This window comes from Cavia porcellus, unplaced genomic scaffold, assembly GCF_034190915.1.
Source record: "Cavia porcellus strain 051 isolate PalLab524CR breed Dunkin Hartley unplaced genomic scaffold, mCavPor4.1 scaffold_6, whole genome shotgun sequence".
In the NCBI taxonomy this organism is placed as follows: Eukaryota; Metazoa; Chordata; class Mammalia; order Rodentia; family Caviidae; genus Cavia; species Cavia porcellus.
Window position 1 is genome coordinate 74,272,501 of NW_026947489.1, and position 15,017 is coordinate 74,287,517.

Consider the following 15,017-nt stretch of genomic DNA (forward strand, 5'->3'; position numbering starts at 1 on the left):
CCTTCCCTGATGTAGTGATTCTTAAGTTTTGAGTCTTGTTACGTGGCTTTGTGGATAGTTACAATTCATATACAAATTTGCCTTTTGGGGGAACTTTTAAGAAGACAATAATTTATTGAGCTGTGCTGATAGGAATACAGATGTGTTCCATATGATTAAATGTCAAAAGCCTACAGTCAGTCTGTCATTGTATTAGATTCTAAAATTACATGTACCACTTTGTAATTTCCATTTGGATCACTATTACCTAATTGACTACACTTGTAACCTTATTAGTTGACTATAGTTTTGCCTTCCTCATGGCTTTGCTCAATAAAACACCCTTGAGAAGCGGGGTGGGCGGGCATCGCACCTTCTGGGCCTCCTGTCCCTCCTAGATAAAGCTTTCTTAAATTCTTCCTACTCTTGAAAAAATAAAATAAATAACCTGTGTATATGATTGGCAGGTTTCATGTGATTACTTTTAAGGCAGTGGAAGTATTATTCTTAACAAGTTTATTTGGAGGTTGATTTTTACCAGAATTGAGCAAAATGATATCATAATGGCCAGGCATGGTGGTGCACGCCTGTCATCCCAGCGTTGTGAGACAGGCAGGGGGAGCACTGCGAGTTTGAAGCCAACTGGGCTATCCAGTATCTAGGAGGCCAGCCTAGGCTACATGGCAAGACCCTGTCTTAAACAAAAGCAAGAAACATAGTAAACAAACATATATCAAATATAATATCCTAATGAAATCCTAGTACTTTTAAAATATGGGAGCCTAGCTGTCATTTATTCATAGCCACATAGCTTAACCTTACACCTTCTACCATGGTAAGCCAGTACACAGATTATTGCTTTCACTTGTTGATTTGTGAATATATTTATCTTAATAACATTGTACCCCTAATGTTGTCTTACAGATGTGAGAAAGGCGTGATGTCTCTGGTAAATGTTAGGAACTGCATTCGCTTCTATCAGACCGCGGAGGAACTAAATGCCAGCACCCTGATGAACTACTGTGCAGAAATTATTGCAAGTCACTGGGTGAGTGACAGATTGAGGGGAGGGACTGAAGCCCTCTAGCGGATTTGGGAGGCCCAGGTGTGAGACCTGGTGCTGTAAGCAGTCATCTCCCAGGTACCCAGCTTTCTCTTGTTACAGTGTTGAGGAATGAGTAGTTGAATTAGATGATCTGTGAGACTTTTTTGAGTTCTGAAAGTCCAGTGGTTGTGCGGTTTCAGAGTAGAGGGACAGCAGGTGGTTCTGGCTCAGAAATGGGATTGAAAGGAAGGGTCACCTGCCTGCGTTTCTCCTTTTTCTGAGGATGCTGCAGCCAGGCTGCAGAAGGAAGATGCTGCTGTGTGCCAAGCAGACCTGGGTACTCAACAGAGTCATTTCACAGGGCTTCCTGCCTTCTTTTTCAGCTGGAGACAAAGTTAAACTTTGATTTGCCTTTCTTACCTAGCTTTCATTGAACAGATCAGTTTTATATTTCTTTGTTGTGTTTTACATTTTAAAAAGTCAGGGCTGTTTTTCTTTTTATTATTATTTTGTTTGTTTGAGACAGGCTCTTGCTGTGGAGTTCAGGCTGGCTTTGAACTCACTGTATAACCAGGGCAGGCCTCAAACTTTAGCAATCCTTGTACCTCAGCCTGAGATTTTAGGTGTTCCCCACTTCACCTGGCCAGGGCTATGTTTGTATATTAGTTTCCGTGAACCGTTTGGTATCCAACAGTGTTGTGGAAAGAATCTTAGTGTTTCAGAAAAGATGTCTGAAAGAACTCACCTTCAAAAAATGGAGGACCTGAGCGTGGTAACCCTTACTTACAATCCCAAGCAGTGGTGAGGCTGAGATAGGAAGATTTCCAGATGGCAGTCAATCTGGGCTACATAGTGAGTTTAAGGTCAGCCTGAACTACGTAGTGAGATATTGTCTCAGAAAATAAAAAAAGAAGAGAATTGAAACAGGAATGGTAACCTAATTCTGTTGGTAGGTAGAAATAGATCAATAGGAGAGACAGCCATAATTCAGTGAGAGTTGTGTATGGAAGTTGTGAGTTTATAATTGCCACCTTGATCAGCTTGGGGGCACTCATGCATAACTTGCTTCTTACTGAGTGTCAGAGGTGCTTGTGTAGTCCTGTCTTCCTGAGACACACAGTGGTGCCGTCATAGTACAAGCACGGGAGGTGGCCTCTGGGTTCCAGATCCTGGCTCAGCTGTTCAGCAGTGTCTGAACTTGTGTGAGTTATTGAGCCTCCGTGTGCTTCACTGTCTTCTGGAAGATGAAGGTGATAATAGGACTCATTCGGTAGGGTTTGTGAGAATTGACCTACTTGAGAAATGGTAAGTTGATAAATGACAGTTGATATTGTTGATACTTTATTTCACTTTTCGTTGTGCTTGTGATCACTAGGATGATCTACGAAAGGAGGACTTCAGTAGCATGAGTGCTCAGTTGTTATATAAGATGATCAAGTCCAAGACAGAATATCCATTACATAAAGCTATCAAAGTGGAAAGAGAAGATGTGGTCTTCCTTTACCTGATTGAAGTGGATTCACAGGTACTTTCTTTTTTTCTTTATCCAAAACTGAAATGCTTGAGTTTTCTCTGCAATGCTTTTTCATTCCTTCTGGGCCATGACTAGCACAATCTTTAATGTATGTGTCTTTATGAATAGCATGCTGTAGGACATCTTGGCTTCTATGCTGCTGCTCAGGTTCTTCCAGTCTTAGTCTGTTGCCCAATTTGAAAGCTACTTCCACATTTCTAAATAGTTGATTTAGCAATACCTGACTTCCAAAGTCAAGGTGAGAGAAATTAAAACAAGTTATATTTGCTACTCAGTGTTGATTTACAACCCTATCTTCGCAGCTCCCAGGGAAACTGAACGAAGTGGATCATAACGGAGATCTTGCATTAGATCTAGCCCTTTCACGACGACTAGAGAGTATTGCCACCACGCTGGTTAGTCATAAAGCGGATGTAGATATGGTAGACAAGAATGGCTGGAGTTTGTTACATAAAGGAATCCAAAGAGGTAGGAAGAAACATATCTTACATTTTTTTCTGCAGGCAATATTTTTTATCCGTGTGGTTCTGAAGGCTCTGACTCAGGTTCAGAAATTCACAAAGGCATCTGAGTCTATACTTGCAGGATGGGTGACTTAGAATTTGTGGTCACTGGGTCAGAGGAAGGACTGAAGTCCTACTGCCTGGTCCTTGTTAGTTTGGCTGTTCATAGTGCCGACAGGGCCTGAGGAAGAAAGGTAGAAAGATGGCCATTGAGAAGATGTACCTTTTATGTGTAAGCAGTTGATAAGTGTACTTGTCAAGTAAGTATCACTGTCCTAAGTATTGTTAGGAAGACTTGACTTTTTTATCCTAGGATGAATTTGTAAGGAAAGTGTCAAAATCATGCAAATTTAAGCGTATGCTTAGAATCCGAGTTTATTCTTCACAGACTAGACTTTGACGTGACAGAGCCATAGTTTTGTTTGAATGAAGTTCTTGGCTGTGCTGCAGACCAACCAGGGCCTTGTGAATGTTAGACTCAGCTGAATCCCTACCCCGGAATTGACTTTGCAAGTTGGAAAATAAAGGACCAGTCCGTTTTTTGTTTTATTTTTCCCATGTCCTTATTAATTCATACATTCAAACAGGTCTTGTTTAACTTTGCTCTGCCAAGCTGTGTTTTCAGGTTTTTTCCCCTCCACTTTTTGAGACAGGGTCTCTTGTAGTGTTGGGTGGCTTGGGCTGGCCTTGACCCTCTCCCTGCACCTCCTGCACCCTGGAATTACAGGCATACACCATCTCACCTGACCACCGTTGCTGTGGTCGTTCTTGGCAGAAGGAGAATGGAGAAGTAGAATTCTTACATGGAGTGAAAGCTTTCAAAAGTACGGAAACTTTTTGTAGAGAGATAGTTGGCTTGATGAAACATTTTGCTGTGGCCACTTTACTTATAGGCAGCAAAACCTGAGTAGACTGGTTCACCACATCTTCCTTATTCTCTTCACCCCATGTTAACTGTGTTTATTTTTAGCTTTCTGATTATGCATTATAATTCCGTTGCTGTCTCTGATATCTTTGCCTTTCCCACATTGCTCCTTGTTGGTGGGATGGTGTACCTTCTCTGCTGGTTTTGTTGCAGCTGTAGCTTTGTCCTGTGTAGCCAGAGGTTTTAATATGCTCTTCTGAGTCATGTGTTAAAAATACTGACTTTAAACTGGGCACGGTGGCACACACCTGTAATCCCAGCACTCAGGAGGCTGAGGCTGGAGGATTGCTGTGAGTTCACAGTCAGCCTGGGCTACAGAGTGAGCTCAAGGCCAGCCTGAACTGCATAGAGAGACCCTGTCTCAAAAAGACAAAAAAAAAAGTGTTGAGTTTGTTGGCTGTCGGAAGGAAGGTTTTGTTCATCATTGTTAGGAAACCCTTAGTGCAGTCAGCATCAGATCAGGTGCCACGTTCCCAAGCACTGCTCTGCACTTGGCAGTGGCTGAGAGCTGAGCGCTGGGGTGTGTGCTCTGTGGGGGAAGGGTGCCACCACCCAGGGCATTGTTCTCCTATACTGTTCAGTGGCTGAGGTGTTTATTTTGGAAACAAACACACTTGTTAACAATTTGAGCATTATGTCCCTTTACTCTCAGGGAGTTAAATTGTTATGTTTGATGACATTGTTTATTAAGTGTTTTGGTGATTGCTTAGTTACCAGAATTGCTAAGAATTGGTGATACATTTTTGATACTTACTTTCAAATGATGTAATCTTTGACCCTGAATTTATGACCTGTCTGCATCATGTGGGTAAGTTATGTATGGAATTAATAAACTTGCTTGTTGCTAGCTTTAAAGAATGTGACAAGATGAAGCAGAGCACTGGCTCTGCAGAGCGGATATCATGGTTTGAACTGGTTTGAACCATGGCTCCCCCATTGGCTCAACGCTAAGGGTTTCCTACCAATGACAGTCCTTTGACTGCACTGTCTTCTGTTTTTCACTTGTGAAGTGGTAGCAATTTCCGTTTTACTGAGTTGTGAGGGGGTAGAAAGGAGTGTTAGCATGGCAGCTGTGGTGGCTAGCAGTTGGCTGATGAAGTCAACTAGCTGGCTTTATTTTGCCCTTGCCCAGCTTTTATTATTCCCCCAGATCAGATCCAGTGTTTGTGGGCATGTTTTTATGTTTTTCTCCTTCGGTCTGCTGACCTTCTCAGATGATGACACTGAACAATGCACTGAGTTTAACTGTTAACCTTGTGTTAAATCCCTTGTAATAGGAACGAAGGAAGGTCTTCAAAATATGGGTATAAGACAGAATCTGTAACCAAATAGTGATTATCGTACTGAGTATCCCAGTCTTCAAAAGGATGTAGTATGCAGCTGTATTTTTTAGTCCACGGGAGGCATGCTTATAGCCAAGTAGTTGACATGTCCTTAATTATCTTAAACTGGGCAAGATATAGCCTTAGTTTCATAAAAAATGTAACTTTTTTACTAAAAAAGCCCTCAATAACACCGATCCATGAGTGTCTCTCATCCTTTTCTTGCCTTTTGTGTTGTTTTGTTTTTGTGGTATTGGGGACGGAATCCAGGGTCTTGCACATGCTAGACAAGTGCCCTACCACTGAGCTGCCTCTACAGCCTCAGTGAGTTTCTCAACAGGGTGAGTTGTCCAGTTGTTTTTGGTAAATGTGAAATAGTGCCATCTATTGGAAGAGCATGTAGTACAGTATTATTCTTTTGGTGGTACTAGTGATTGAACTCAAGGCCTCATGCATGCTGGGCAAGCACTGAACCATATCCTTGACCTTTTTGAAGTTTTATTTTGAGATGGATCTCATTAAGTTGTCCAGACTGGCCTCAAGATTGTGATTCTCCTGCCTTAGTGTCATGAGTAGCTGGGATTATAGAACTACATCTAGCTGGTTTGTATTCATTGAGTAATTAAGTTTTCTGGCTATGTCCTCAATAAAATTTTGGTCAGGAAGCTATATTGAAAGAAGAATTATATGTGGATTTAAAACTTTTAAACTTTTAGCTCAGCATGGTGGCGCATGCCTATAATCCCAGCACTCAGGAAGCTGAGGCAAGAAGATCACCCTGAGTTTAAGGCCAGCCTGGGCTACATAGTGAGGCCCCGTCTCCAAAAAACAAAAATAGAAACAAAATAAAAACAAAACTTTTTTTTGTAGGGATATTTTTATGTGGAAAATTACTATAGTAATGCCTCACTTATTTGGCATTGTTGGTGAATGAGGTAATAAATAACTGGAACTTTTAAGCACCAAGCAGGTTCTGTTTTATTTATTTATTTTTGGTGCCCAGGATTGAACCCAAGGCCTCAAGAATGCTAAGCATGTGCTGTACTATGAGCTGTACCTCCAACCTTAACTGTTTTTAATGGAAATCTTTCTAAAAAGTATTACACATTTTTTTTTTTTTTTTTTTTTTCTTTTTGTACTGGGGATTGAACTCATGACCATGTGCTTGCAAGGCAGGTACTTATGCCACTGAGCTAAATCCCCAGCTACACATTTTCTTATTGCCAGAAATCTTTTAAATGGTGCTTCTTTTATTTTCTGTTCCCTTTTTTTGTTTTGCAGTTTTGATATTGGTTGTCTGCTTCTTCTAGTTTTTTTACCCTCTGGACTGATTTGCTTTCATGTGTAACATCAACAATTTTCAGTTTCTTCTCTTTCAGCTTTCTTCCCCTTTCCCTTTCCCTTCCCTTCCTGTCTCCTCCTTCTCTCCTCTCATCCTTCCCTCCCTCCCTTCCTTCTTCCTTCTTTCCTTTCTTCCTTCCTTTCCTTCTTTTCTTTCTTCCCTTTTTAATTTTGACACAGGGTCTCACTAAGTTACTAGTACTGGCCTCAAACTTGTGACTCTCCTGCCTCAACTTCCTAAACTGGAATTAACATGTGTATACCACCACTCAAGTTTAACAATTTTCAATTTCTAATAATTTCCAAAAAGCTTTTTGTGAGTGTGAAATATATAAAAATATATAATTATGAGTAAAAAAACTTTACCTTTGAATCTTACTAATGAAGTAAATCTGATCTAAAAATTATTTAAGAAGGCGTGTAATGTGAAATGTCTGTTACGCCTTCTGTCTTGATCCAGCCATTTGTAGGGTTTTTTACCGTAACTATTGAGGTTTCTGTGTGCAGCGTTACACACTTGGTCGTTTGTTTGGTGTGCTGTATGTGCATTTTTTCATTTAAGAATAGGGATAGAAAGATAATATTTTTGGAGAAAGAGCTGGTAAGAGATGCCCAAAGTCATCTGATAGCATAAATTGACTGGAATTGGAGCCCTTTTGATAAAGTGGAACACAGTAGCCCTACCTGGTTAATCCATTTTCTTCCCAAACATCTCCTCAGAGTCTAAAGAACACACTGGTGGGTACAGAATATGCACACAGACATAGGCACCTGTCTGTCTTTCTGTTTCTCCCTGTCTCCCTTCTGCATGGAAGCTGACTTATGTCCCCTGCAGGCTGCTGAGAGCAGTACCCTGAGTAGAATGGCTCAGAACGTTTGTCACTAGAGGCTTTCTCTGTTCATTATCTCTGGTGCTTCGTCATTGTTTTTTTATTTTCTTACATGGTGTCACTGTATGGATAGCCAGTGTTTTTATATTTTAAAATATAAACAGATAAAGCCAGGGAATGTTGAATTCTAATCATAGAGTAGGTTTAGTTAATTAATCGTTGTCACCCTCAAAGCTGACTTGACAAGCATGCTTTCCCTGATACTATACAATGTTTTTAGTTCTCAGTTGCCACTCATTGCTTAGCTCTGAATGCACCTGCATGTTTGTGGGACCAATCTACAGTCATCTTTTCTTTAATGGTATTTTCTCAATTACATACTTTTAATGTCTTTAGATAAACCATTCTTGTTCTTTATCAACATTTGAAGTTAGTTTTTATCATACAGAGAAAGTCAAAGATGATAAATTAAATTATTAAATGATTTTATGTAAGTTTTTTAGTCTTAATTTGGAATTCACATTAGTCTGACCTAGACTCTTAATACTTTTAAGTACGAAGGTGAAGGAAGGGATTCACAGAGAATCCTCCTGTTGCTTTGGCTAGGAAATGGGAGACAGAAGGAGAGAGAAAAATTGTGCTGGTTGAATCTTGGAAGAGATTCTTTTTGATATACTGGAAGATGCCTCTGAAGGATAAATGACCCCTTTTCGCCAGTACTAGGGATTAAAGCCAGAGAATAATCAGCAATTTTTATTCTAAGACAGGGTTTTGTTAAGTTGTCCAGCCTGGCCTCAAACTTGTGATTGTTTTTCCTCAGCCTCCTGAGTACCTGGGGGTACAGGCATGCACCACCACAGCCAGCCTGGACGCCTTGTGCTCTTAAACAGTGAAGGGCTACTGAGGTGAGGAGGCAGGACAGGTGATCGATCACCAGGAGTCAAAAGTTGGACAAAGAACTTTTGGATTGGAGTTTGTACTTCCATGATCTCAGGAAATTCCTTCCGACACACTTGGTTTTTCTTCTGTATTCATAGGTATCAGCTACTTCCTTCTGAGGAAAGCGATAGCGGCTTGTCCTAACTGTCGTCATGTTCTTTCTTTTCAAGGCGATGTGTTCGCTTCTACTTTCCTTATTAAGAACGGGGCCCTTGTCAATGCCGCTACCTTGGGGGCTCAGGAGACACCATTACACCTTGTGGCACTGTACAGTTCCAAGAAACACTCAGCAGAGGAGATGTCTGAGATGGCCCAGATTGCACAGGCTCTTCTGCAGGCTGGTGCCAACTCCAACATGCAAGACAGCAAGGGCCGGTAAGTTGGGGACCGAGAGACTGTGTGACCTTTACCTCTAAGCTGAGAAGGGTGTTTCATGGTGGCACATAATGGCTGTACAGAATATTTGCATTAATTCATTCTGATGTTTATTGACATCACAAACATTTATGTATAATGCAAGCAAGTGTCATAGTTAAAACATTTCCATCCTGGTGAACTGAAGCCCTTGAATTTCTAAGTCTTCTATCATCTTCATGTTGGATAGAACCAGAGTGGTCATCTGGTCAGCTTTCTGTGGAATCTTCTTCATTGCTTCTGTGAGGTGTAACTGAGAAAAAATGCCCTCTCTGAAACCCAGTTGTGTCTTGCCCCATTTTAGACAACTCTTTGTCTACACAACTCGCTGCTCTCTTCTGTTGCATAGCCCTTTGCGTAGTTGTCAGTATCTATGTTCCTTTTGCCCCTCCCTCCCGGGACTTAGTTGAGGTTCTATGTGGTCTAGAATCTCAGAAGGGCCTCCTACCTCCAGGACAGCAGTGTGGGAAGTTGTAGAGCCACGTGAGCTACCTGCACTCCACTGATGGATAGAGCTCACTGAGTATCACAGCTACTCAGTGTTTTATATCTTTAGAAATCTCTCAAAAAGAAAGAAAAAGAAGGCCAGCCGTGGTAGCACGGACCTGTAACCCAGCCTTGCAGAATCTGAGGCAGAAGCTCTCGGATGCTATAATCCAGCCTGGGCTACAAAGTGAGTTCAAGGCCTGCCTGGACTACATGACAAGACCTTGTCACAGAAAAAAAAAAAGGAAAAAAAAGATTTCTGTTGTTTGGTTTGTTAGACTAGGAAAATGAATTTGACAAAGTATTGAAGTAAAGTGGATATTCATGAACCCCATATCATTTAATACCTACCTTACTCCCCAAATTACTGCATCTCTATTCCCCCGTATAGTCTTTGATTTTTTTTCCTCTCTTTTCTGCTGCTGCAGCCAATTCTGGCAGGCTGAGCGTAAGGTAGAAGCCAGCCTTGGCTCTGGCTGCAGTGGCAGTCTTCTTCAGGGCACTTGAGCTAAGTAAGAGCGGTGAGGAGCGGGTTAACTGATCCTTCAGTCTTTCTCACCCATTGCTTCTCTTCTGTGGGTGTAGTAGAAAATTATGGGAAGGAGAAAAAAATGGGATTTTTGGGTCAGGGATTTAGCTCAGCAGCATAAGTGCCTGCCTTGCAAGTACACAGTCATGAATTTAATCCCTGGTACCAAAAAAAAAAAAAAAAAAAGAAAGAAAGAAAGAAAAGGCTTTTTTGTCTTTTTGAGACGGGGCTCACTATGCAGTTCAGGCTGTCCTTGAGGCTCCTGCCTCAGCCTCCTCAGTGCTGGTATTACAGGCATATGCTACTACACCTGGCTTCGACAGATGATAACAGATAAGCACATCTGTTGTTAGTCATTTTGCTAGCAGCTGGGACAGAATACTCAGTGTCTGCAGCTGGAGGGATGAGAAGTTTATTTTGGCTCGTTTGGATTCACAGGTGGCAGGTTCCAAGGCAGGATGGCAGGCAGAGTCGAATGATGGAGGCTTGGTGGCCAAGAAGCAAGGAGTTAACGGGCAAGGGTGGGGCGGACAGGGAAAGTACACCCCTCTAGGTCATGCCTCAGTGACCTGGCCTCTTCTGACAGAACCCCAGTCCTAACTACGGGCTGTCTGGGAGCCCCATAATTCAGGCACCTTCCAAAAGTCCTGCCTCTCAGCCCATGAGCCTCCGAGGAGGCCTCTAGCTCTATAGTATCTGTGCTCCTGTTTGGATTCTTGGTCATGGTTCTGGAGAAATTGTGGTAGCAATATGGAGTTCCTGGTGTATGGTGATTTTACCTAGGGTTCTGCTCCTCCTGCTGGGAGTAATCTGAATCCGTACCTTTTCTTTTCACCCTGCAGGACACCGTTACACTTGTCAATCATGGCCAGAAATGAATATGTGTTTAATCAGCTGCTGCAGTGTAAACAGTACGTAGGGCGACATGGGGAAATGAAAAAGCAGTTGTAAGGGTGGGATTGTGAGTGAAAAATTCTTTTAGAACATCTTTTACTGTTACAAATCTTAAAAGTAAAATAAAAATTCAGAGCATGTAGAGGGAAGAAGCGAGGCTATAGCAGTATAGAGTTGCAAGATTGTATTTGCCGCCCATGTTGCTACCTCATTGCAGGCTGGACCTAGACCTGAAAGACCATGATGGCAGTACAGCGCTGTGGCTGGCAGTGCAGCACATCACGGTGACTGCAGACCAGTCAGTGAACCCATTTGAAGACCTCCCTGTGGTGAACGGGACTTCATTTGATGAAAATAGTTTTGCAGCCAGACTCATTCAGTGCGGCAGCAACACAGATGCGCCCGACACTGCGACAGGTAAAGCGCAGCTCCCCCGAGAGATGCCTTCAGCCCAGGCGGGGAGTCCATGGGGTGCTGTGTGAATGCTTACTTGAGACAGTCTTACTTCGTAGTTCAGGCGGCCATGAACTGACAGGACAGCCCAGGCTGATCTTGAGCATGGCAACGATCAGTGAAAGTTTAGGAGCAAATGGCATAAGAATTGATCTACTTGTTTACTTAGTGGGACTAGGGATTGAACCCAGGTGCTTGCCCTTGTTGGGCAAGAACCTCTACCACTGATCTACACCCCAGCCAAGAATTACTTTGTGCTTAATCCTAAATATGGTAAAAGCTTAGGTTGTAATTTTTTTCCATTAGTTGTTTGAAGTATTTAAACAGCTTAGCCAGATACAGTCTTTAAACTGGAATACTTGTTTCTATAGTGAGGTGCTTTTGGAGACGTTTAAGACTCAGAACTCGTTTTGCCCTCTTAACAATTATAGTTCAAGGTGGGCATAGTGGCACAAGCTCATAATCCCAGGACTCTGGAAGGCAAGAGGACTGCAAGTAGGAGCACAGCCTGTGCAGCTTAGAGCCATAGGGAGACCCGTCTCAAAAGGAAAGCTAATTGTGCCGAGAGGTAGTTCAGCGCAGAAACCCTGGGCTCAGTCTCTGGGAACCATAAGAGGCAGAAAGCAAGCTTATGCTAGTGATGGTGTGACATGCACCTGTACAGGCAGCACTTGGGAAGCTGAGGCAGGGAGTCTGAGGCATGGAGAGTTTGAAGCCAGCTTGGACCGCGTACACCCTGTTTCAGAAGAGAGGAGGGTGGGGAGAGGGGGAGGGAGGAGGGGAGGGGAGGGGAGGGGAAAGAAGGAAGAGAGGATAGGAGAGAAGAGGAAGGGGAGAGGGGAAGAGAGGATAGCAGAGGGGAGGAGAGGAGAGGAGAGGAGAAAGAAGAGAGACTTTTTGGCTCATTGTGCTTTGTGTGAATCACTTCTCCATGCATGATTTTAAAACATGCCTTAGGCATTTGGAAAATAGATTCATGGAGTTAACCCAGATCTCCCGAATGTTTACACACCTTAGAATTACATTTATATCACCACTGATCAATTAGAAGAGAGTTTCTGTATTGAGAATGTATCAAACTGAGGGTTGCAGAGAAAAGTTTGCCGAAATTTTCATTTTCATGCGAACACTTGTATTTTACCATTGGGTACAAAAATCGTTAATTGTTTTTTAATTTTTCTCACATGACAGGCTTCTTTTGTTCATTTTCAAGAAAATATTTTTCAAATATTCATGTTTTAACAATAATGTTATATTAATTAGTCACTCTACTGTTCTATGAGAAAAGCCCTAATTCAGCTTACTACTTAATGGCATAAAGTACTTTGGTATAGTATGTAGCAACAGCTTTATGCATGCTTGTTACTTTGACACATAGAATTTTTCAAAGACATGTACTCAGTGTTGAGATTTAATAAAATCAGTAATTTTTACTGATTTATCACGGACCATCAGAAGAGAAACTGGCTTTTTTTTGCTCCCTAACCTACTAGTATGCTTTGATTCCATAGAGTTGATTTGTGTTAAGGCTGTGCAGTTTGCTTACACTGTTACTTTTGCACTATCAGTAGACGTGCTAAGACAGTGGGAAAGAGGCAAGTAACAGTGTAGGAGGAGAATAGTTCTAACCTCATGATCACCCTGAAAGAGTCCCAGGAATCCACGGCCACACATACAGACCCTGAGAACTATTGTTTTAATGTATTTCTTTGATCTGGTTGAACAGAAATATTTTAAGGATATATGAGTTCCATATATTTTAAGAATATATGAGTTCCATCATTCAGTATTATTAGCAGTGTATAAAGCATGAGAATTGACCCCCACTCACTCACCCAATAGAAGATGGATAGTGACCTCTTTGCTAAAGAAATTAATAATTAACTTTAAATAAATCTTAGGGGCTGGAGGGTACAAATAAAGGTTAAGGTGGTGGCCAGTGGGAAACCAGTGGTTCCATCTCTAGTACTACCAAAAATCTAAATACTGTCCTAAATGACCTAAAAACTAAGGGCAGTAAAACCACGGGTGTCTTAGTTACTTTTTACTCATCGCTGAGACAAAATACCTGAAGCCCGAAGTTGGGAAAGGAAAGGTTTATTTCCTACAGTTTTTGGAGGTTTCAGTCCACACTCAGTTGGCTCCAAGGCAAGCGGGCATGGCTGGGCCCAGTTCATGGCAGCTGCAAACAGCAAGCCGGAACCAGCAAAGAGCAAGACACACCTTCTTCCTGCCATTACATCGCATCCTGGCTCCACCCCTATGTGGGTGGAGCACTGACACCATCAATCTAAGCACTATACAGTGAACCATCACAAATGAACAATGCAAACTCATGAGGCCTGGGGGCCACAGACATAAACCATGACAACAGGACAGCACTATAGGAAGAACTGACTGAACATTTGTATTGATGAACTCCAAAAGTGCAATTGTTAACTCAGCTTTAAGCTACAGATGTATATTGATTATTGGCCATAGTTTGATCTCTAATTTAATTGAGGGTTAATATGAGGATATGACATGTATGATTGGTTCTGCGATATTTAAGACTTAAATTCATGAGCCGGGCTTGGTGGCTCACGCCTGCAATACCAGCACTTGGGAGGCTGAGGTGGGAGGATCATTGCGAGTTTTCGAGACCAGCCTGGGCTACAAAGTGAGCTCAAGGCCTGCCTGAACTGCACAGTGAGACCCTGTCTCAAAAAAGACCCCCAAAAAAAGACTTAAATTCATGGTCTTGGCATGCTTGACAGCCCACCACTACTAAGCTGCACCTCCAGCTCCTGATCTATCAGTTCTAAAATACATGGAGGTTTTCCACCCTCACTGTCATTTCTACGTTACCTTAAGTTTTAATTGTCAAATACATACAGACTCAAACCTACTTTTTCCTGTTGATTTGTGCCATTTCTCATTTTACCTATAGTAAGCTTAGTTCATTGGTTTTCAACAGTTTGGTAATATTTTAGGAGTCACGAATTAATTTTTTCTACAAGGAGGTGTAGTTTAAGACTTGTGTCACAGAATGACTGCAGAAGTGAAAATGGGACTCTTGGGAATCTAGTTCAAATGACTTATCAACTAGAGGTGAATCAGTGTCTCGGAATATTAAAAACGGCATGCACAATGGCATCAACACAGTAGTCCATTTCTTTCCCTTATTTTTAATCCTAGTATTTAACTTATTTTCATTTTCAAATAGTATAGCTATTGGACATGAGATTTAAGTTCATTTTTGGAAGTGGAATTTATTTTTTTGGTACCAACCAGGGATTGAACTCACCACCTCGCGTTTGCCAAGCGGGCACTTATGCTGCTGAGCCAAATCCCCGGCCCCTTTCAAAGTGGATTTTAAAAGACTGAGAAACACTATTCTAGGGCTAAAACTATTTCTGGGGAAATTTTCTTTTTCTTTCTAAGACTTTTATTTACCAAAAGATGAAAATGCTAAGCAAAATCTCTCTAAGCTAAGAGCAAGCATGTTTAAGGGCCTAGAAATAAAACTGAAGTATTTAAGGGGCACTTTATGATAGAACTTCAGCTTATAAATGTTTTTGAAGTAGTAATCCAGCTAAGTGGTTCTCAGCCAGGAACAGTTTTCACCTCCAGTCCCACTGTGCTCCAAACATGTGGCAGCGTCTGTAGACACTTTTGTTTGCCACAAATTCAGCTGGCCCGCTGGCACCTAGTGGGTAGAATCCAGGGATATTTCTAAACATTATATAGTGTCCAAGACAGGACCCCATAGCAAAGAATTATTCTACCCAAAATGTGAGTTCCATCACTGTTGAGAAACCTTGCTCTGACCAAACCTTAGCAA

At 41.8% G+C, this 15,017-nt stretch overlaps 1 protein-coding gene across 4 annotated transcripts in view; it reads left to right on the forward strand.

Moving 5' to 3' along the window:
- Ankfy1 (ankyrin repeat and FYVE domain containing 1) overlaps positions 1 to 15,017 on the forward strand; it is a 100,176-nt gene that overhangs the window by 55,543 nt on the left and 29,616 nt on the right. For all 4 annotated transcript variants that reach the window (XM_063251007.1, XM_003469510.5, XM_005003537.4 and 1 more), the window contains 6 exons: positions 904 to 1,027; positions 2,400 to 2,549; positions 2,861 to 3,026; positions 8,589 to 8,793; positions 10,690 to 10,758; positions 10,959 to 11,158. In XM_063251007.1, coding sequence (XP_063107077.1) covers positions 904 to 1,027; positions 2,400 to 2,549; positions 2,861 to 3,026; positions 8,589 to 8,793; positions 10,690 to 10,758; positions 10,959 to 11,158 — 914 coding nt within the window. The remainder of the gene's footprint in view (positions 1 to 903; positions 1,028 to 2,399; positions 2,550 to 2,860; positions 3,027 to 8,588; positions 8,794 to 10,689; positions 10,759 to 10,958; positions 11,159 to 15,017) is intronic.